General features: G+C 32.8%; 3 protein-coding genes across 4 annotated transcripts in view; all 3 read left to right on the plus strand.

Annotated features, from left to right (window-relative positions):
- Positions 1–14,314, plus strand: part of LOC117683830 (tripartite motif-containing protein 2-like) — a 32,309-nt gene extending 17,995 nt beyond the window's left edge. The window contains exons 1-2 of one of the 2 annotated variants that reach the window (XM_066073711.1): positions 11,871–11,988; positions 12,209–14,313. In XM_066073711.1, coding sequence (XP_065929783.1) covers positions 12,243–13,907 — 1,665 coding nt within the window. In that variant the 5' untranslated portion in view covers positions 11,871–11,988; positions 12,209–12,242 and the 3' untranslated portion in view covers positions 13,908–14,313. Of the gene's footprint in view, positions 1–11,870; positions 11,989–12,208 lie in introns of those variants that run through there. The other variant, XM_066073712.1, reaches the window with a different exon arrangement.
- Positions 403–8,478, plus strand: LOC136272003 (tripartite motif-containing protein 2-like). Its single transcript, XM_066072657.1, has 2 exons — positions 403–1,983; positions 8,254–8,478. Exons 1-2 carry the CDS (start codon positions 403–405, stop codon positions 8,476–8,478), a joined length of 1,806 nt encoding a protein of 601 aa, XP_065928729.1.
- Positions 14,315–17,166: 2,852 nt separating the features above from the next.
- Positions 17,167–18,831, plus strand: LOC136272004 (tripartite motif-containing protein 3-like). Its single transcript, XM_066072658.1, has one exon. It carries the CDS (start codon positions 17,167–17,169, stop codon positions 18,829–18,831), a length of 1,665 nt encoding a protein of 554 aa, XP_065928730.1.
- Positions 18,832–25,078: the final 6,247 nt, after the last annotated feature.

Below are 25,078 nucleotides of genomic sequence, written 5' to 3' on the forward strand. Positions count from 1 at the left end.
TTGATAGATGTTGAAATATTACTATCAAAATATGTAATCAAAAACCCAACAGAAACTGTATCAAATAAAAATAAAATTAGAACCATCGTGAGTTAAGTGAAGAGAAAAGCTGGTGCTAAATACTTGAAACTTCGAATGAAGGTGAACAATTCACAATCAGATAACTATAATTTTTGTGTAAAAATCGGACACAAATTATCAGATGTGCGATGCCTTATCTTCTCATATTGTGTAGTTGGCTTTATCAAAAAGAGAAATAGAGCGCTCCCATAGATCCACCACTGCCCTCGGCATTTAAATTTGAACACGTGATAGTATCGATAGACCAGCACTAAAAAATTCGACGGTCGCCATATTACATTAGAGAGTTAATCCAAATAATACCCGTTACAGTACCTGACCATGGACCCTCGACGTAATGCCCAGGATGTGTTACGGTGTGATCTCTGTGAGACACCTGTTCCTCCTATGTACTGCGACATTTGCCTCATACATCTGTGTAAAGCATGTGTGGGGGAACATCTCTCCAAGTTTACCAAAGAACAAAAAATTGTACCATTTGAAAAGCGGGGATCTACAACTAAATGTCCTAATCATTCTTCAAAAATATGTGAACTTTACTGTGAACAATGCGACATTCCAATTTGCGCGCAGTGCACCTCTTCCACAAAACATCAAGGTCATACATTTGTCTACATAATGAACATTCTAGAAAAACAAAAATCTGTTTTACAAAAAGATTTACAAGAATTAGAGAAGTCTATTTATCCCAAATATCAAAAGACTGCATCAAGTATTCCGGTTCAGAAAACTACCTCGGATATCAGTAAACATGGTGAAGAAATGCACAAAGAAATAGATCTAATTATCAAGAAACTAAAATCTGATCTTGATGAAATAGACTCCAAAACCCTGGCTGCCTTAAATAAACATGAAGATGAAATCAAATGCATGCTTTCTAATATCACACAGACAATTGAAAATCTGAGAAAATTGATACAGTTCGATGACGTCTGCCTTGTCTCTGCCTACAAATCCAGAAATGCGGAATTCAGAAGATTACAATCTAAACTGATGATTACTTTACCAAGTTTTTATCCTCAGAAAGTTGACAAACACCAAGTATATAAACAGTGTGGCTCTTTTTCAGAATCATCTATCGAAACAAAAAAACACAACTACACACTAGGAACTGAGCACTCTCCAGTAGAGGGGTCCCTTATTGATGTTCCACGGATCGTCACAGAGATGAACATCGATTTTGAATTTTCTAAAAATGTGTCCTGTCTGAATGATGAGGACATCTGGATTCATGGTAACGACAACATTTTGAAACTGTACAACCGCCAGAGAGGACTAATAAAGTCAATGAAAACCAAGTCAGGTCACTATGCAGCAGACTTAGCAGTGACAAGAAGTGGGGATCTAGTATATACTGAAGAAACAAATAGAAATAGAATAGACATAGTGAAGAATAAAGAAATACAGACAGTGATCACACTACAGGGATGGAAACCTTGCGGTGTCTGTAGTACCTTCTCTGGTGATATCCTGGTTGCTATGAACAATGCTGATTGGGAAACACCATCAAAAGTTGTGCGTTATTCTGGCTCCACTGAGATACAAAGTATACAGTACAATGAAAATGGAAAAGCTCTCTTTTCATCAAATAGTTGTACTAAATACATTAGTGAGAACAGAAACCTACATATATGTGTATCAGACTTTGGAGCCCGTGCAGTCGTGGTGGTCAATCAGGTTGGTAAACTACGGTTTACCTACAAAGGCCACCCCTCTACTACCAAGGTATCGTTCTTTCCATATGGCATCACTACATACAGTCCGAGTCGGACCCTGACAGCAGATCGTGACAATCATCGTATCCACATTATCGATCAGAACGGACAGTTCCTTCGATTCATTGACAACTGTCAATTCAACAAACCATTTGGTTTATGTGTTGACACAAGTGACAACCTTTTTGTGAGTGAGATGGATACATGTATAGTAAAGAAAATTCAATACTGTGTATTACATGTAAATGTAAACAACGCGTTTAAAATATTCAAATGCATGTGAACTAATTGTCCATGAGTTTTTATATTCAATGTAGAAAATAACAACAAATATGTATATTTTGAAAACATGCCAGAACATAATAATTCTATTGTTTATGTATAATATGCATTTTGAGCAGGCTTGTTGCAAAAATTAATGTGTTATCGTGCATTTTTTCCATCAGTTTAACTTACAAAACTGTCAACCCATTTATTATGTTCTTACGCCGATTATTACTTGTAAATAAACATTCTGGAAACATCTCTAGATTATTATAACTACAAACTCACAGGAAATCCTAAAGCAAGAAAAATAGTTTAAGAATAAATAAAGAAAAACTTAACTTAAAAGACCCATGGAGGAATTTGCACAAAGATCAAAAACAAGTATGGTTTGGTCCATCCAATAAAAAAAGCAGAATAGATTTTTTTCTTGGTCTCTTCTCATTTGTTAAATTTTGTACATAAAGCTAAAATAGATATAGGGTATAGGATAGACCACTCTATTTTACTTATTGATATTGAGTTGGGGAAAAAGTTATAGTTTCTCTAAAACATTAGTATGCAGAAAAATCAGACTCACTGGAAGCTATTCTAAAAAAAATTATAGATAAAAGCTTGGTAAACATACTTGATAGTAATATGGGTGAAAAACTAGGAGGAAAAATAACCTACACAGAAGCCTTAGAAGCTCTTAAAAATATGAAAAACGATAAATCACCAGGTTCAAATGGCTTTACCGCCGCGTTTTATTAAAAGTTCTCTGGAAATATTTCTTTATTTAGTGCAATCACTTGAAATATGTTGACATACAACTAATTTATGTCAACATGCAACTTCTTATGTCGACATGCAACTTATTTATATCAACATGCAATTTCCCTTTGTTGACATGCGAGATACATATGATAACTTGCAACTTACCGATGTGTATATTTACATGCGAGATAAATATGTTAACATGTAACTTATAAGGTTTATGTCAACATAACTAAGTTGCATGTCGACATACATATGTTGCATGTCAACATATTTATCTTGCATGTTAACATAACTAAGTTGCATGTCGACATAAATATGTTGAATGTCAACATATTTATTTTGAATGTTAACATAAATAAGTTGGAGGTTGACATAGATAGGTAGCTTCTACCACCTCTGATGTCAGATGTGGGCGATATTTGATATTTTTAAAGATTTTTTTAAAAATCAAATCAAATTTCATATAAATCCTATTTGATTGCAGTTTTCTTGCATGTCAACAAAGTTAATGGACAAGCTCTCTGTGCATCAAGTGATTGCACTAAATGCATCAATGAAAACAGGAACCTAGATTTATGTAACAGACTGGACAGCCCATGCGATAGTTGTGTTAAATCAGGCAGGGCAATATCGATCAAAGTACTCTGGACTTTCATCTCTACAAAGGAAACATTCTATCCATACAGTCAGTCATATCTTGATAACAGACTGTGAAAGCACCTGTATCCACATTTTGGATTAGTAGGGACAATTCTTCCGCTATATTGACAACTGTGGTTTAATTAATCCATATGGTGTTTGCGTAGACACTAAAGACACTCTTTGTGGCTAAGGATGAAAATGTAAAGAAGAGAAAATTTAGCATTACATGTAAACAAACTGTAGATTGTAAATGCCAAATAATTAACTGTTTTTGACAGCAGACATATTGAATTAGAACTAAAAAACTCAAAAAACCTGAGTATTTTATTTTAGAATATGGCGGCGCATCGTATTGCTAGCTATTATATATATACGTGTCTGCCTTTACCTTATAAATAATGACACCCTTTCAAGTGTAGAATAGGTCATTTATTGCAACATAGAATAAATGACAGGAAATAAAACATAGTATAAAGATTCACATATTGTAAAATTTATATTCATGTGAGAGTACAGACAATGTAGTACAGTCATTTCAAACATATCTTTTACTTTATGCTATGCTATGGTATGCGATTTTGATGATATGCTATGGGATTTGTATGCTATGCTATGAGATTTGTATGCTATGCTATGAGAAAATGAAATGAAGGGCATAATGATATGATATGCTATGGTATGGTATGGAATGAGATTTGAACAAAAATGCCTCCATACACAGAAGAGTTCCTTGATTTCGAAGTAAAATATCTGCAATGTGTACATTTAGTTTTTAAGATAAAAACATTTAAAACCGAGTTTAAATTATATTGTATGCTATGCTATGGTATGCTATGGTATGATATGACAAATGAGATTCTATGAAATTGTTTGCTATGGTATGAGATTCCAGTGCTATGCTATGAGATTTCAATGCTATGCTATGAGATTTCAATGATATGCTATGCTATGGTGTATGTTGTAAAATATATGCTTGAACTGACTGTATACTGCTTGCCAGAGATCCCAATTGTTTGCACCTGAGAATGATAGGGATGTAATCTACACATAAAATATTATGACGAGTAAACTTTGCATATTTGGAATATTAAAAAAAAAGAACAAAACATTTGACACACCTGGAAAAAATCTGAAAAAGGGGCTTTAAATGCCCATGTTAACAAGCCAGATGGTAATTGTATGAATGATTATCAATTAACATAAGTGTACAAATATAGAATTGCTTGTTAAAGACCTAATCATAAAAAAAAATGGAACAAAAAAGAACTGGTACAAAATGTGTTATTTGACCGCGATGAATTTATCCAATTGTATACACTATTTTAAGCCAGGACAATACCAACATTAAATACATATGCTGAAAATGTGTCCTGTCTGAATGATGAAGACATCTGGATTCATGGTAACGACAACATTTTGAGACTGTAAAACATCAAGAGAGGGCTACTGAAGTCAATCAAAACCAAGTCAGGGAAACGTGCAGAAGACGTAGCAGTAACAGGAAGTGGAGATCTAGTATAAACTGATAAAAAAAAATAAAAATAGAATAACCATAGTGAAGAGTAAAGAAATACAGACAGTGATCACACTACAGGGGTGGAGACCTTGCGGTGTCTGTAGTACCTTCTCTGGTGATATCCTGGTTGCTATAAACAATGATGATAATAACATAACACGAAAAAATGAATTAAAATAACCCGTAAGGGTCATCATGAGTGTAATGAAGAATAAAGGGGTGTCAGTTACTAGGGACGGAAAATAAAGGATCACAATTTACATTAAGATAACTATTATTTTTTTGTGAGAAGAACGTACACCATTTATCAGAGGTGGGATACATTGTCTAACCTTAGTGTAAAGTTGGCCTATTTTAACAGAGAAAGTAGGACACCGGATTAGATCCACCACTAACCTTGGGGTTTAACCTTGAACACGTGATAGTATCGTACTTAGATACGACAGACGCCACGTAGCATGCCGTGTTTGTGATTTAGAATTTGGTGCGGAATATACGAAACGTAAGAATTATGTACCATTTGTTCATCACAAAATCGACTATAATATCAGTAGATAACGCTTTAAATTATACACCGTACAACCGCTTTGAATCATTTCATTCGAGTGTCGTGTGATACATTCAAAATTGTTTGTTTACATTGACAGCAGACGTTCACAGAGGAAAGAAATGTGCTGAATTATCAATGTTAAACAACTAGTAATCTCATAATATTTAGTTAAAAATAGTATTACATAGTTTCTCTTTTTTCATCAATATCTTTTTTTATCAAACATTGGGTTCGTTCAGAGTGTTTCCAGTGGTACCAATACATGTTTGCCAATGGTAAAAAATTGTGCCATTGGACCCATATGCGGAACAATTTGTAGGAAATTTACCAGTGTTAAAAATGGTGTACAGTTAAGTATTTTTTCCTGACTTTTATTCTTCTCCTGCAAAACATGCGAATATAACTTTGAAAAACATATCTAGAGCGAGTCTTTACTATGCGATTACTATAATACCATCATATATACACCCTATGTTTTTAATACCGTTTGTCCATGGACTTATTTGAAAGTCAATGCTATGGTTAATGCCAACAACAATCTAAAGGGCCCTACCCCTAATATTTAAAAGAAACTGTTGGTATTTTGTGGAAACTACTTTTGAGAGCTTTTGATGTATGTTTTAGAACAAATATAAAAGAAAAATTTTATAGAGTATATTCTTCTCCTTAAAAAAATATTAAAGCCGGATAGACATCACAAGCAAAATATTTTCAATTTCAAAATGTTTTGGTGCTTAAGATGGCAGTCATATTCCAACCAATGCCTATAAAAACTTGCAACATGCCTACATAAACAGAAAGAAGTTTAATCAGTTGTATTTTGGTATGTTACAATGCTTATCAAAAATTGTTCAGCTACAAGAAGATTTAAGGTGGAAAACGCTGTGAAATTAATCTTTGTCTTCAACATACACAATTTCCGCCATTTTTGTGACGTCATAAAAAAAGTTACCATTGCTAACATAGATTTAGATCGTCTGCTAAAATGTCTACCTATGGTAAATTTTATCGGCAAACAATGGTATCGTTGGCATACCAATGGTAAAAAAAATACCCAGTCACTGTGGTAATTTTTGTCTGCCAACGGCAGGACTCTGAGCGCACCCATTGTCATATGAAGAATTTTGAGCCATTTCTCTGATGCGGATCTTAGTATATTACTACTTAGATATTTCGATAAAAGATTATTATTATTATTAAAAAAAATGATTCGTTAGTGGGGTCGTCTAGAAAGTTTTCAAACTTTACTATTTACATGCATGTATTGAAGTTTCAGCATCAATTGAGGAAATGTATAAAATACCGTTAAAAAATTATAATCATGTTAAAAGTTAAATTATGAATCTACAACGATGACAAAGATCGACAAGGCAATATTATGGGTGTAGGTTGAATGTGTAGCTTGTTTTAGAGGTTTATATTTCTGATAATATTTATCGGGATCAATTTTGTTTGTTGATTTGTTTATATATATATATATATAATAAAATGTGGGATGACTCATTCACACACCTTGAATAATTGGCGAAATTAAAAGAGGAGACAGTGCCTCATTAGATGAACTAATGGTCTAGACGAGTAAATTAAAACACGTGATAGAAACGATAAACCAACAAGAAAAAATAGAACAGTCGCCATTTTGTCGTAAAGATGTTTAATCGGTGGTTTTGTCTCAGGTAGTGGTGTGAAAGAAATGAAACGCAAAAATGTGTTTATTTATCACAAAAATCGACATGATAAAATTTAAGTCGTAAAAGGTAATCTAGAGGTCTAAAGGTCAAAATCCAGATCATGAATCAGCTCACGTGAACTTTACAAGATTTTTCTACGTTTTGTTGCAGTACCATTTATTTCAGCTTATTATATATAAATCAATAAGTTGAAATAATCTTTTGTTATTTAGCAACATCTGGCTATTTTTTTAATTTGCAGAATTCTATTAAAATGACCATAAAGGTGTCTGCCAATGGACCCCCGCCGTAGCGCCCAGGATGTGTTAGGGTGTGATCTCTGTGAGACACCGGTTCCTCCTATGTACTATGACATTTGCCACTGACATCTGTGTGAAGCATATATTTGGGGGAACATCTCTCTGACTTTTCCAAAGAACACAGAATTGTACCATTTGAAAAGCGAGGATCTTCAAGTAAATGTCCAAACCATTCTTCAAAATTATGTGAACTTTACTGTGAGCAATGCGACATTCCTATTTGTGTGCAGTGTGCTTCTTCCACAAAACATCACAGTCATACATTTGTTGACATTGGAAAAGTTGTTGAAAAACAGAAGTCAGTTTTACAGAGAGATTTACAAGAATTAAAATATTCACTTTATCCTAGTTATAAAGAGATTAAATGCAACATCCTATATCAGAAAGGTCGGTTGATTGAAAATTCCGAAATATTTACTACAGATATCAACAAACATGGCGAAGACTTGCACCAACAAATAGATGAGATCATTAAGAAACTAAGTTCTGACCTCCATGAAATGGACCGCAGACACCGGGCTTTATTAAATAATCGTGAAGATGAAATTAAACAAATGATTTCCGAAATAACATGGACAATTGCGCACCTGGAAGAAATAATAAATTCAGATGATGTTGTCCTGCTTTCTGTATACAAATCCAAAAATGTTGAATTCAGAAGAAAGCATCCTAACCTAACGATTACCTTACCAAAATTATACCTCATAAGATTAACAAAGAACATGTTTACCAACAGTTTGGTTCTCTGACATCGTCATTAATTGAATCAGAAAAGCATGGTTACAAAATGGATGATCCAGGTGTGGAGTCTTCTCCATCAAACAAGGACCTTTTACATGAGCCACGGGTCATCACACAAATTAAAACTGAGTACGCATATACATGTAATTTGTCCTGTCTGACGGTTGAAGATATCTGGGTGCGTGGTAACAGCAACATTTTGAAACTATACAACCTCTAGAGGGGAATAATGAAATCAATCCATACCAAGTCAGAGAATTGGCCACAAGACATAGTAGTTACAAAGATTGGGAATCTAGTTTATACTGATTACAATGATGGCACTGTTAACATAGTAAAGAATACACATATACAGACAGTGATCAGACTACGGGGGTGGAAACCTTATGGTGTTTGTAGTACCTCCTCTGGTGACCTCATGGTTGTGATGGACAGTTATGATCTTAAACAAACAAAAGTTGTGCGTTACTATGGCTTCACAGAAAAACAAATTATTTAGTATGATGACAATAGACAACCTCTTTATTCATCAGGTGGAAGTTCTAAATACATCACACAAAACAGAAACTTAGATGTATGTGTGTCAGACTGGAAGGCCCGAGAAATAGTTGTGGTCAACAGGGCCGGAAAACGCCGGTTTAAATACACTGGGCATCCCTCTGCAAACAAGCCATCTTTTAGTCTATATGGCATTACTACAGACAGTCGAAGTCGGATTCTAACAGCTGATTTTAACAATCACCGTATCCACATCATGGATGAGGACGGACAGTTTATCCGCTACAGTGATAGTTGTCATTTATATAGTCCATTTGGTTTATCTATAGACACTAAAGAAAACCTCCTCGTGGCTGAAAGTAAAACATGTAAAGTAAAGAAAATTCAATATTGCAAGTAAACAAAGTGTTTATAATTTTTCAGAGCCAGTTAAATGACTGTCTGTGTTAGTAGACATAGAAAATGTAATAAAATAACATCACTGAATATGTTTATTCTTAGAATATGTCAATATGTAGCGGTGCTAACTGTAATATTAACTTTATATTTGAGTAGGGACCATAACCAGATTAGTTGTTTAATCAATTGATGTTATCTAGCCATGCCTTTTATACGTCTACGTCTGTTGTTTTAAATGAATTTATAGATAGATATGAAATAAGATAACATATGAACATAGATAATGAGCATCAAAGATGTCAGTAAATATTTTCGTTTTACTGTATTATCTATATATAATATGCACCATTTTAAATGAAATGTCTTGAATACAAATTAACAACCGTATAGTTTATTTTAAGAATCACCTTTTTACCACCCCTGAATGGCTAGTCTAATACGTAAATAAATTTTACCGTAAGACCCCTTTCTACTCTAGGGAATAGCACCGATATAATTTGGTATCTTTTGTTTTTAGTATATGTAAACTATTCAAAGTATAACAAAAAGGTGATCAAAGGTTGTTCTGTCTGATCAAGGGATTATGTCAAGTTAAATTTTTAATACCTACATGTACTTTCTATCAATTAAATTTGGCAAATTACAATAAACCTATTTTCTTGAAACAAATGGTTTTAAGAAGTGAAACAATTTAAACTGTTAATATATTTCTGAGATAATTATTATTAAATAAATGCTTTAGTTATTTAGCCACCTCAATTACTACAGCTAAGTTTTTTATTTTCTTCATTATATGCATACAAAACAATACAAGACCTTGTTCGTAGCGATAGTGCCATTTTAGCATTTTATCTGTTTAATCTAATGATTAAGATGTACGATTCAGTGAACTAAATGTTAACTGGAAGGTCTTGAAAAGTGGCTGAATGGCAAAGATATGATATACATTCACCTTAGAGTTCACTTTCAGTTGATGAATAGTCATATGCACTTGAACTGCACTCGGCCTGTTATCTGCAAGGTCTATTATTTTATAGGAAAGAACTTGGTCTGTTCACCATCCTAATTCCCTAAAATTCAGTATTGAAGAATTCGAGAAAATGGAGTGATTGGTAGGTTTTTTTTTTAACAACAATCATATATCTATCAAAAAAATCACAGTGACTGGTGTTTGTCATTTTTACCAATATGATTAAAATCAGCATATATAAAACGCTGCCCTGCAATACGTAATGTATTTTTCAAGTGCGTAAACCTGTGCTGCTCCAGATTGGGGGTGTTTAGAGGGGGCTCCGAAGGATGATATTCAAGGCCTATGTTCAGTAACTTTACTACATGTGAAGTTAATAAGGTTGAGTTTCAAACATCCCGACCCCCTGCTAAATCTGCGCAGGAATTTTGAAACCCACAGTTTATATGATTCTCCGTTTTAAATTCTATAAACTATTTCTAAATCCAATTGAACTTTTTGTAGCTTCTGCTTGTATTTAATCCCGTAAATTATATGCGGTGGATTACATTAGAATATAATGCCAAATCAATGATAGAACTATTGGTGATTGTGAAAGAAAATGTATATTATTTATTTTTGGAAAGCGTGCCTACACTGGTTATTTTTTTAATAAATGGGGGCAATAGCAGTTTCAAAAATGCAATTTAAAATCAATGAATACAAAATAAATATTATGACTTGTACATACCATTGGCAGTACAGTATTAAAGGCGTATACGTAGAAACGGTTTCTTTTCCTTTAGTTTTAAAAATTCTCATGTATCTTTTCTTGCCCTTACCTTGGAGTTATATAGCTTGATTTTGATCTTATAACTAATGTTTAAAGTGTTTGAAACTCGGTCCCTATAAATATTGATTCTATTTAAGGTGTTCATCGCTTACTGATATTTAGAATGGGTGATTTAAGAATTTAAGAAAATTTAATATTAATAATTTTTAGACACGCACATTAATGAAGTATGAAGATGTTATCGACGATACGAAATCATCACGATTATTGAAACATATCAATCCTCAATGGATGATCAAAAACCACATTAGTAATATAATCATACAATCACAATTATTTAAATATGTTTTTATAGGCATTCACAAAGGTTTTTCACATTGTATTTTGGGAAAATAAGGCATCCTTGATAAGAAACGTCTGAAAGATTGAAATTTTTTTGTACAAATTTATAAACATTAAACAACCCCATTAAACAAGATTACAGGGATTCGAGAGTGAATTTATTGAATAGAGAAATAATCGAAATTTATTTTTCCAAATGAATATTTTTCAGATAATTTGTTCCACGACAAAGTGTAAATTACTTCAGTCGTACATGTAGAAGTTTTGCACATTTATATATTCGAGGAAAGAGCCGAGATAACAATGAAGGGAAATGTGTAAACTGCGGGGTATCAACACTCCGGATTATGGTAAAATATTATATGATCTAACAAAATATGTAAAAAAAAAAAAAATCCAAACAAAAACTGTCTGAAGTAATATGAATAATCAGGGACATCCTTGAGTTAAATGAAGAGAAAAAAGGGTGTTAAATACTTGCCATGGGACGTTGAAAAAAGGCAAAGAATTCAGAGTAAAATAACTATTATTTTTGTGTAAAAATCGGATATACATAAACTATCAGATGTGTGATATAGTTGGAAAAAAGAAAAATAGAGCGCTCCCATAGATCCACCACTAGCCTTGGCATTTAGATTTGAACACGTGATAGTATCGATCGACCTGGAATAAATTCGACAGTCGCCATGTTATAGGACAGGTTTAATGCAATGTTTGTGATGAAGGAATTGTTGGGAAAGACATGAAACGTAAGAAATTTGTAAATATATTTAGTATCATAAAAATTGACACTTTTATCAGTCGTTGAGTAAAAAACTGATCGACAAAAAGGGTTAAAATCAAGAACGTCAACAATATTTGTGTTCTACTTTCAGTTTACTGGATTTTGCTGTAGTTATATCAGCCATTTCTGCAAAATGTTCTCAAGTCATAATTCAATAATTCATGATTTCTGGGTTTTCTTGGCAGAATTCTCAATCAATACCCGTTACGGTATCTGACCATGGACCCTCGACGTAGCGCCCAGGATGTGTTACGGTGTGATCTCTGTGAAACACCGGTTCCCCCTATGTACTGCGACATTTGCCACATTCATCTGTGTAAAGCATGTGTGGGAGAACATCTTTCCGAGTTTGCCAAAGAACACAAAATTGTACCCTTTGGAAAGCGAGGATCTACAACGAAATGCCCAAATCATTCTTCAAAAATAAGTGAACTTTACTGTGAACAATGCGACATTCCAATCTGCGCGCAGTGCACTTCTTCCACACAACATCAAGGGCATACATTTGTCTACATAGTGGACATTCTGGAAAAACAGAGGTCAGTTTTGCAGAAAGATTTACAAGAATTAGAGAAGTTTATCTTCCCCAAATATCAAGAGATTGCATTAAGTATTCCGGTCCAGAAAGGTACCCTTAAGACATCTTCACAGAAGATTGCCTCGGATATCAGCAAACATGGGGAGGAAATGCACAGACAAATAGATGTAATTATCAAGAACCTAAAATCTGATCTTGATGGAATGGACTCCAAATACTTGACTGCCTTAAATAAACATGAAGATGAAATCAAACACATGCTATCTCATATCATACAGACAATTGCAGATCTGAAAAAAATGTTAAATTCCGATGACGTGGGCCTTGTCTCTGCCTACAAATCCAGAAATGCGGAATTCAGAAGATTACCACCTAAACTGACGATTACTTTACCAAGCTTTTCTCCTCAGAAAATTAACAAGCACCAAATATACGAACACTTTGGTTCTCTATCAGAATTATCTATCGAAACAGAAGAACACAACTACACAATGGATTCTGCTAGTACTGAGCACTCTACATCAGAGAGGTCCCTTATTGATGTGCCACAAATCGTCACAGAGATAAACACCGATTATGAATATGTTGCAGCTGTGTGCTGTCTGAGTGATGATGACATCTGGATTCGGGGTAACAGCAACATTTTGAAACTGTACAACATCCAGAGAGGACTACTGAAGTCAATCCAAACCAAGTCAGGTAACTGTGCAGACAACATAGCGGTGATAGGAAACGGGGATCTCGTATATACTGATGTAACAAATAGAACTGTGAACATAGTAAAGAATAAAGAAATAGAGACAGTGATCACATTACACGGATGGATACCTAAAGGTGTCTATAGTACCCCCTGTGGTGATATCCTGGTTGCTATGAACAATGATGATTGGAAAACACCATCAAAAGTTGTGCGTTATTCTGACTTCACTGAGAAACAAAGTATACAGTACAATGACAATGGACAAGCTCTTTATTCACCATATGGTTTTGCTAAATACATCAGCGAAAACAGGAATCTAGATATATGTGTGTCTGATTGGGGAGCACGTGCAGTAGTGGTAGTCAACCAGGAAGGGAAATTCCGATTTTCGTACACTGGTCTTCCTTCTTCTACAAAGAAACCATTCGGTCCTTATGGCATCACTGTAGACAGTCAAAGTCATATCCTGATAGCAGATCTTGGCAACCACGGTATCCACATTGTCGATAGAGACGGCCAGTTTCTACGCTTCATTGACAATTGCCATTTAAAGAAACCTTTTGGTCTATGTGTAGACACAAGAGACAATCTCTTTGTGACTGACAACAATTCATGTATAGTAAAGAAAATTCAATATCAAAAATAAACAAAGTGTTCATAGTGTCCAAATGCATGCCAATTAAATGACCAGGAAAATACATACTGAATGTAAAAAAGCGACATTGAATATGTTTATGTTTAAAAAATATCAGCATTTACTGTAGATTCCTAATTAAACGCAAGGAATTAATATCCGCGCAATTTTGCGAGAAGCACCCTTTGCGGATTTTAAAATCTCGCCATTATATTCTGAGAGTTAAGAACCAGTAGAAATGGAGAAAAGAGTTCCACGTTCGCGACTTTATATTCCCGCGATTTGATACAAACCAGTGGGATCGCGGAATTAAGTACTCGCGAAATATTAGGAATTTACAGTAGTTATACTAAGTGTTAACGTACTAGTTTCATATACTTTATGACCAGGCTTGTTGTAATAGCTAGTGTGTTATCGTATAATTCTTTTCATTAATTTAATTGACTAAACTATCCACCCATTTATAATTTAGATATCTTTAGTTAACACATCGTATAAAATGAAGAAAATATTGAAATATGAAAGTTTTTTTAAAAGTTATTGTTGTTGTTATATAGGTTGTAGTTATATGCTTTTAGCCATACGGAATTTTTTTCTAGTAAGATGAAAATAACGAAGCTGAGCCTAATTATCTCTAACCGAAGTACATGTACTTTGGTGATTTTTATACATGAAGCTTTGATATCATATCAATTATTTTCAAGATTAAATATAACTGATTTACCTGTTAATTTTAGTACTGCCAAAAATAGTTCAATTAAACAAGGTTTAAACAATTTAGTCAGAATTTCTTCTCTTTCGCTAAAAGTCCAATTCTGTTTGAGCCTAAACTCTTTATGTGAAGAATGTAAATAAATTGAATAATTATGTTTTTATATTGTTTTGTATAACATTCATGCATGCATTAAATCTTATTATCACGCATTACACCAACAAAACAGTCTCAATAAAGAATTGTGACAACCCCTGATTTTTTTATATTTTTTGTACAATGTCTGCTTAAAACATGTCAATAAGTATATTGGTTATACATGAAAAGGGTTGTTCTGCTTTTAGGTAGACATTTTTGGCAAATAGTGTTTTTAATGATTTGCACAAAAATAGTTTATTTTATGTGATATTCAACATTTCAATAATGCCTTGTAATTATAATTTCTTTTTTTCATTAAAAAGAATTTTCTGACAATTCTTTAATAATTAAGTAAAAATTTGAGACTTTTAACTAATTTTATTGCTGGTTGAATTTTTGTGCATGAAAACTACGTCGTAATAGGACGAAAAAGTCAACATTCTCAATTTTTTACCTTTATTTTTAATCAAATAATGTGTTTTTTGGTCATATGCTTCATTCAGAAAAAATAATAAAGGGAAATGCAATATCTTTGTCAGTTGCAATTTGAGAACAGAAAGGTCAATAAAAATGCTTTCGCAAAAACCTTAAAGACTTTTTTTTAATGCAGGGAACAATTTTCTTAAATGTGAGTAGTATTAATAATATTTTGATAGTACTGCGCTCATATAATTTTCATATATAAACGGGATGATTGTATTTTGAACGATCAATTTAACCTTTAAAATAATGAAACCAAGTATTTTTATAAATATTTTGTATAGTATTATATTTCTTAAAATTTTCTATAATATATATAAAAATTATTAAGTTAAAATGAAGGCATATTTTCATCTGCAAATGTTTCGTTTACATACTGTTGAAACATGGAAGAAGGGCATGAAGATTTCAGTCTCTTCTGTTTCTACATGAATTACAAACGCATTTATACAGAAATGGAGTAGTATTAATAGTACCTATTTACTGAATATAAATTTATTGTCGTTATATAAAACCCTTATAATATCGTACTAAATGAATATCTTTATAGAATTTTTTTTCATAAAGCTATAGAAGTTTTTAATTTATGCAGGAAACAAAGATAAGTTCTCCTGTGTTTTACACCATGATATGGAAAGGTAAGGCATCACCATGTGATGTCATAAGCTGAGTAGTGAAGTAGTTGGGGCTATATGAGTAGAGGGACACCGTACGGAGTATTATCGACCATTATAATTTAAAAACCATTAGAAAAGACTATTCACCTGATTCACATATTCCAACTATTATTTACAATTGCAAATATGTTTATTAATATCAAATTACAATATAATAATCAATTATAATAATTAATTATTTATCTACAATATATAAATATTTTGAAACATGTAGCTTACACTGAAGAATATTACAACCTTTAAAATTAGCATGGTTGTTCTTCTCGATATAAGCCGGTGTGTTGTTGCGCCGCTGAAATGCTCCTCTAATTATCATTTCAAAAACTTTGTAATTTAAGTAATTACAGAGACGTATTCATAACGACACTGATATAATAAAAACATATTGCCCCCTGAATATGTAGGGGTATGCACATTAAACAGACACAAGAGAGCTTGAATAAAATTAAAATTAATTTTATATAGAGGAGAAATATTATCCTTTTTTAAGGAATCTTTCTAAAACGTTTAGCCCACAACAGAGTGTCAGTCTTTCAGTTGTATCGTGCATTTATTCGCGGAGAGAGCACATGTTATGATGAAGATTGGAATGTCAATTGCAGGGTATCAACACGCTTGATTAAGGGGAAATCAATATCTAACAAAATATGTTTTAAAAGAGCAATTGAATAATTTTAATAAAAACACTGATAAAAGCGAGTGGGTTAAGTAAAGAAAAGAAGGAGGTGTCAATTTCTTGAGATTTTAAAATAAAGGCGAAAAATTAACATTAAGATATATAACTATTATTTTTATGTGAAAATCGAATAAATTATGTGGGATGCCTTATCTACCCATATTGTAAAGTTAGCCCTTTTAAAAGAGGAGGTGGGGCGCCATATGATCCACCTCTATCTTGTGCCTTTAAATTTGAACACGTGATACTATCGTTAGATACGTCAGTCGTCATGTAACAGTAGAAAGATTGCAGCCATGTTTGTGATTCAGGAATTGGTCTGGAAGAGATGAAAGGTAAGAAATGTGTATTAATTCATCACAAAATCGACCCTTTCATCAGTTAATTAAACGTTAAGACAAAAACTGATAGACGAAAATGGTCAAAATCGAGAACTGAACCGTATTTGCGTCTTACTTTCATTTTACTGGTTTTTCCTGCAAGTTATATCAGCCTTTTAGTGTAAAATGTTCTGAAATCAGAATTCGATAGTTCATTATTTCTGGGGTTTTTTGGCAGAATTCTCAATAAATACCCGTTTACCTGACCATGGACCCTCGACGTAGCGCCCAGGATGTGTTACGGTGTGATCTCTGTGAGACACCGGTTCCTCCTATGTACTGCGACATTTGCCACATTCATCTGTGTAAAGCGTGTGTGGGAGAACATCTTTCCGAGTTTGCCAAAGAACACAAAATTGTACCGTTTGAAAAGCGAGGATCTACAACTAAATGCCAAAATCATTCTTCAAAAATAAGTGAACTTTACTGTGAACAATGCGACATTCCAATCTGCGCGCAGTGCACTTCTTCCACACAACATCAAGGGCATACATTTGTCTACATAGTGAAAACTCTGGAAAAACAGAGGTCAGTTTTACAGAAAGATTTACAAGAATTAGAGCAGTTAATTTTCCCCAAATATCAAGAGATTGCATCAAGTATTCCGGTTCAGAAAGCTAATCTTAATAAAACCTCACAGAAAATTGCCTTGGATATCACCAAACATGGAGAAGAAATGTACAGGGAAATAGATATAATTATCAGGAAACTAAGATCTGATCTTGATAAAATGGACTCCAAATATCTTACTGTCCTAAATAAGCATGAAGATGACATCAAACATATGCTCTCTGATATCACACAGACACTCGCCGATCTAAGAAAATTGATAAATTCCGATGACGTTGGCCTTGTCTCTGCCTACAAATCCAGAAATGCTAAATTCAGAAGATTGCCACCTAAACTGACGGTCACTTTACCAAGCTTTTCTCCTAAGAAAATTGACAAACACCAAATATATGAACACTTTGGCTCTCTGTCAGAATTATCTATCGAAACAGAAGAACACAACGACACAATGGATTCTACGAGTACTGAGCACTCTTCACTAGAGAGGTCCCTTATTGATGTTCCACAAATCATCACAAAGATAAAGACCAATCATAAATATGCTACAATTGTGTCATTTCTGAGTGATGATGACATCTGGATTCGGGGTAACAACAACATTTTGAAACTGTACAACCTCCAGAGAGGGCTACTGAAGTCTATCCAAACCAAGTCAGGTAACTGTGCATATGACATAGCAGTGACAAGAAGTGGGGATTTGGTTTATACTGACGAAATAAAAAGAACTGTAAACATAGTGAAGAATAAAGAAATACAGACAGTGATCACACCACAGGGATGGAGACCTCGTGGTGTCTGTAGTACATCCTCTGGTGATATCCTGGTTGTTATGTACAATGTTAATTGGACAACACCATCAAAAGTCGTGTGTTATTCTGGCTCCATTAAGAAACAAAGTATACAGTACAATGACAATGGACAAGCTCTCTATTCATCAGGTGGTTATACTAAATACATCAGTGAGAACAGGAACCTTGATATATGTGTGTCTGATAGGGAAGCACGTGCAGTAGTGGTAGTCAACCAGGCAGGGAAATTCCGATTTACGTACACTGGTCTTTCCTCTTCTACAAAGGAACTATTCAATCCATATGGCATCACTACAGACAGCCAGAGTCATATCCTGATAGCGGATCTTGACAACCACGGTATCCACATTGTCGATAAAGACGGCCAGTTTCTCCGATTTATTGACAACTGCCATTTGGAAAATCCTTTGGGTCTATGTGTAGACACAAGAGACTATCTTTTTGTGGCTGATAGCAAAACATGTAAAGTAAAGAAAATTCAATATTACAAGTAATGATAGTGTTCATATTATCCAAATGCATGTTAAATGACCAGGAATATACATATTGAATGTAATAAACGACAATGAATATGTTTATGTTTAAAACATATCAGCACATAGTTATGCTAGTGTTAACGTACTAGTATACTATACCTTTTGATCAGGCTTGTTGTAATAACTTATGTGTTATCTTGTACTTCTTTTGATCAATTAACTAACTAAACTATACATCTATTTATAATTTATATATCACTAGTAAACATATCGTATAAAATGAATGTTATATTGAAATATGAAAGTTTTATAAAAGTTATTGTTTTCATTACATAGATTGTAGTTTTTTGCTTTTAGCCATACTGACATTTTTTTCGAGCAATATAAAAAAAACGAAGCTGAGTCTAATTATCTCTAACCTAAGTACATGTACTTTGATTATTTATTTACCTGAAGATTTGATATCATAACAATTATTCTTAAGATTAAATATAACTGATTTACCTGTTATTTTTATAGTATTGCCAAAATTACATCAATGAAACAACGTTTGAAAAATTTAGTAAGAATTTCTTCTCTTTCGCTAAACGTCCAATTTTGTTCGAGTCTAAACTCTTTATGTAAAGAATGTAAATGAACTGAACAACTCTGTTCTTATATAGCTTTGTATAACATTTATGCATGCCTTAAATCTTATTTTCACCCATAACATCGAAAACAGTTTCAATAAAAAATTGTGACAACCCCTGTGTTTTTATATTTTTTGTACAGTGTCTGCTTAATACATGTCAATTAGTATATTGGTTATACATGTACGGGGTTGTTCTGCTTTTCGGTAGACATTTGTGGTCACCTGTACTTTATAAGGTCTGCACATTCAACATATTTTGGATCGTTTATCATACAATGTTTTTAATGGTTTGCACAAAATTAGTTAATTTTATGCGATATTCAACGTTTTCATAATGCTCATACTTGTAATTTTTTTTCATTAATAAGATTTATAATGGGAAATGTTCACATCTTTTCTCCCTTCGGAAGTACTTGGGATGTGTATTGAAACCTGAAGCGGTAGAGGGGGCGTTTCAAAACGGATAATCTGGACATTTTTCATATAAATGGATGAACATAGTTTGAGAATAAAGGTATTCACGATTATCGAAATATCAAGCAAAAAGTTGTGGAAGCAAAAACTCGGGACAGAGTATATATAATAAAGAGAAAGAAAGAGACAGAGGAAAAAGAGAGAGAGAGAAAGCAATCATGTCAAATTAAACTTACCAAGTGTAACTTTTGAATTGATATCAAAGGCACCTTTACTGTTTCTTTTTCCCGTGGAAACTGTGTTAATAAATCCACAAGTAGTGCTATCACATTTGATGTATAGCAAGCTACCGAGCCCGTAACGCTTTTCACTTTCAATGTTCGACAAATGCAGCCGATTGTTACAGTGTACACATACAAGCTGATCAGCAAGGTGCTTAAGTTCCACAACCCTTCGGCCTTCATTCCACTGAATACCGTCCATACTTTGAACACACACGTTTTCCAGTACATCGAAATCGTCAAGATTGACAGATGTGTCGTCTGCCTGGGAATGTGGCGCCGAGTCGTTTGCATGTGGATGTTCAATGTTAGTGGGGATATTATCGTTGTCGATCTTATGAACGCTATTAAATTGTTTCATACGCGATGCTTTTTTATATTTACCTCTACTACAAAATTTCCCTTTGACTTTTAGCGGCAAATGTTGACAGTCCGCCATATTGATTACTGCATTTCCGGATTAAATAGACCGAGAAGTTCTTTTTTTAGAATTCACATGCTTTGTCACGTGATCGCTATCCATAGCTGCCTTAATAATTTGAGTAAAAATTTGAGACTTTTACCGAATTTCATTGCTGATCGAATTCTTGTGCATAAAAACTACGGCGTATTAGGACAAAAAGTCAACATTGTAATTGTTTACCTTTATTTTTAATCAAATAAGGGTTTTTTGCCATATGATTCATTCGGAAAAAATATTTAAGGAAATGCAATATTTCTGTAAGTTGCACTTTCTGAACAGAAAGGTCAATTAAAATGCTTGCGCTATGTGTGTAGATTACTAAAAATACTTTCACAAAAACCTTATAGACTTTTTTTTAATACAGGGAACAACCTTCTTAAATGTGAGTAGTAGTATTAATCTACGGACTTGATAGTATTGGGTTCACATAATTTTTTTTATCAAACTGGATGTTGTAAATTGTACAATCAAACCTTTATAAAAATGAAACCAAATATTTTTATAGATATTTTATGTATCTATATTTTTATTAATATCTTTATTATATATATATAAATTATTAAGTTAAAACGAATGTATCGTATAACGGGTATTTTCTGCGGCTTGAAATTTTTGCGGTTTAACCCCTAAAACGTATCAAATTATATTCTGCGTTTTCAATTTCTGCGGTTACATTAGACCGCTAAGGGAACGTAAACTAGAGAACTAAACTTACATATCTTAAAATCGACGTTCTTACCGTGTTCACGGTGAATGAGAACTAACTCTCAAATGTTTTACAAGTCTACTAAATACTGCTTGTGAACTTTTCTCAGATCATTTTTATTTCATACTCGACTAAACACACAGTCCTTATATCTGTTTAGCTATAATTGATATCGCACAGGTAACATGAGATAATTAGGTGTGAAATACGACGCAGAGCCCCCTAACAACGGACCGATCACGTTTGAAAATTATAGCTTGTATTTTAAATAATGTCAAAATTAGTGATTTTTTTAAAAGAATATTTTGCGTTTTGAATTTTTGCGGATTTTTCTTATCCGCAAAATACCGCAGAAAATAAACAACCGCAGAAAATACCCGTTATACGGTATATATAAACAATCATTTAGGAAAGAAATAATCTATATAGTGTAACTTTGGAATTTTTATATTTTGCATGTTTTATATTTTTACATCTTCATACAGAGCTCAAAATGACTTCTTGTACGGAAGTTTGATATCGTCCGAAAATGGCCACGCCATTAGGTCCTCTTTAATAATTCCTCTTTGAAATAGGAACGTTAAAATATTCTTTTGAGTCAACATTTAACAGTTTTAACTCTATAAAAAAAATAATTAGGGAAGTAAAAAGACAATATGTTTGTCCTATATACAATATAGATAATTTAGATAATATAAGAAATGAAGATATCCAATTTATAATTGATGATCAACTTTTTATAGATATTCTTCTTACTGAAATAAGGGGTAAATCCATTTCATACTCTGCTTTTAAGAAAAAAAAATCCAATGAAAGAGAAAAGGAATTAGAAAATGAGATTACATGTCTTGAGCAGAACTTCACGGAAAACTCCTTAGATTTATTATCAAACAAACAAGATGAGCTTCTCAACATAAGAAAAAATAGATTAAAAGGTCAATGTATCAGGTCAAAGTCTAAATGGATTGACGAGGGAGAAAAGCCGTCCAAATATTTCATTAACCTAGAGACTAGGAACTACATAAGTAAACAAATACCAAATATTGAAAAAGATGATGGGTCGGTTATTTTCGATCAAATGAAAATATTAAAAGAAACTAAATCTTTTTATGAACACTTGTATAAGAAAAGAGAAATTATAAATGAAGAAAGTTTCCATGAAAAGTTAAATAAAATTAAGTGTCCTAAACTTAATAGAGAAGAGTCAAATACCCTTGAAGGTCCTTTAACTGATACAGAAATTCTGAATTTCCTTAAGAAAATGAAAAATGAAAAAAGTCCTGGCCCTGATGGTTTTACAAGTGAGTTCTTTAAATTCTTCTGGAGAGACTTAGGAATATTTATCACAAGAGCAATTAACCACTCTTTTCAAATAGGAAACTTTTCAGAAATAAATAAACTAGGTGTTATTACATGCATTCCCAAATCTGGAAAACCTAAACAATTTCTGAAAAATTGGCGTCCCATTACTTTACTAAATGTTATTTACAAGCTAGCTTCAGGAAGCTTAGCTGAACGCATGAAAACTATTCTAGATAAATTGATAAATAATGATCAGACTGGATTTTTGAAGGGAAGATTTATTGGGGAAAATATAAGACTTATATATGACCTTATGTATTATACAGAGCATTACAACATACCCGGCCTTTTAATGTTAATTGATTTCGAAAAGGCTTTTGACACCATCTCATGGAGTTTTATCTCAAAAACACTAGACTTTTTTAATTTTGGACCCTCCTTCAAAAATTGGATAAAAACATTCTATAACGGAATTAAGGCATGTGTGATTCAAAATGGTATAATTTCAGAATACTTTTATCCAGAAAGGGGCTGTAGACAAGGTGACCCAATATCTCCATATCTCTTTCTTCTCTGCGCTGAGATTTTAGGAATATTAATAAGAAATGAAAAAGACATCAAAGGTATAATTATTGATGGAGAAGAATACAAAATATCTCAATATGCAGACGACACATCAATTATAATGGATGGTACACCACAATCATATGATGGCATTCTTAGGGTTTTAGACTTTTTCGCACAAGTATCAGGCTTAAAAATAAATTTTACAAAAACAAAAATGGTTTGGATTGGTAGCAAAAAATTTTCAAAGGATGTATTTCATCATTCACGATGGAAACTTAGTTGGAACAATTTAAATTTTGAGCTTCTAGGTATCAAATTTTCAGTTAAATTAGATGAAATGGAAGAATTAAATTATTTACCAAAATTGTCTGAAATTAGAAGATTGATAAATCAGTGGAAGTTAAGAAAATTAACACCAATTGGTCGAATTACGATAATCAAGACACTAATAACACCAAAGCTAAATCATTTGATACTAGCATTACCCAACCCAAAAACTGAATACCTAAAAACTTTTGAACATGATATTTTTCATTTCCTATGGGGCTGTAAAGTTCATAAAGTAAAGAAAAGTACAATTATACAAGATTATAATCATGGGGGTCTCAAAATGGTTGATTATGGAAATTTTATCACAGCACTCAAAGCTACTTGGATGAGAAGGCTAATTAAAACTGATACAAAATGGGTAAAGCTTTTAGAATCAATTTTGAAAATTAGTATCTCTGAAATATGGAGAAATGGTCCTAATTATTCGTACCTTCTATGTAAAAAATTAGAAAATTCTTTTTGGAAAGAAGTGCTCCTCAGCTGGTTAAAAATAATTGAACAAACGCCACTTAGTAGACCCCAAATTATAAATGATAATATATGGCACAATCCCCAAATCACCATAGACAATAAATCAATATTTATCAAAAGTTATGTTAATAAAGGATTTATTTTTGTTAGTGATCTGCTTAATATAGATGGAACATTTAGAAACTTTGATGAATTGAAACACATTAATCCAAAGACAAATTTCATAGAGTATGCAAGTTTAAGAACTGCAGTTACAACCAGACTACATACACAAGATATACACTTACCAAACCTACAGAACACATTACAATATGGACCAATTGTCCCTAATCATATTCTATTGTTTATTAATACTTGTAAAGGTTGTAAACCCATGTACAACATACTATTAGACAAAAAAAGAGAAATATGTACATCGATATCAAAATGGAGAGAAAAGGGTTATAACTATTCACAAACTTCTTGGAGTAGAATTTTTGAACTCCCTTTTAAGTGTACACAGGAATCAAAACTACATTGGCTGCAATATCAAATACTTCATAGGATTGTCCCTACAAATAAATATCTTTTTAATATAAAAAAAGCAGAATCTGCTGTTTGCACCTTTTGTAAAAAAGATGAAGAAAGTATTGGTCATTTATTTTATGAATGTAATATAGTAAAAGAATTGTGGTGTGATGTTGAAGAGTGGATTTTTACACAGTTTGAAATCTCGATTACATCTGATATTCAATCAGTTCTTTTTGGAAAATACAAAAATAAAGAAAGTTATAAATTTTTTAACCTGATAGCTCTTATTGTGAAGCAATATATTTTTTCATGTAAATATAAAAGTAATCCGACACCAAATATACATGCCTTGAAAAAGGTCATAACAGAAAGAATCTTAACTGAAAAATATTTGCTGTTGAAAAGATGTAATTATAAGGAATACGAAAGCCACTGGCAGAATATCTGTGAAAAATTGTAGTTATAGAGATAAGTTTGTTTTTTTTGATCGATGTGAACCCTCATATCATTTCATTTGTTTCCAGTATAGCATAGTCTATACTTGTATTGTAATCCACCTGCATAATCTCTCTCTCTCTCTCTCTCTCTCT

The sequence above is a fragment of the Magallana gigas genome, chromosome 10, assembly GCF_963853765.1.
Source record: "Magallana gigas chromosome 10, xbMagGiga1.1, whole genome shotgun sequence".
Taxonomy (NCBI): Eukaryota; Metazoa; Mollusca; class Bivalvia; order Ostreida; family Ostreidae; genus Magallana; species Magallana gigas.

Bases quoted from the DNA above. Each gene is read 5' to 3' on its own strand.
- LOC136272004 (XM_066072658.1), top strand. From the start codon at position 17,167: ATGGACCCTCGACGTAGCGCCCAGGATGTGTTACGGTGTGATCTCTGT.
- LOC136272003 (XM_066072657.1), top strand. From the start codon at position 403: ATGGACCCTCGACGTAATGCCCAGGATGTGTTACGGTGTGATCTCTGT. The intron at 1,984-8,253 runs GTGAGTGAGATG...GTTTACCAACAG, and splicing joins ACACAAGTGACAACCTTTTT to TTTGGTTCTCTGACATCGTC.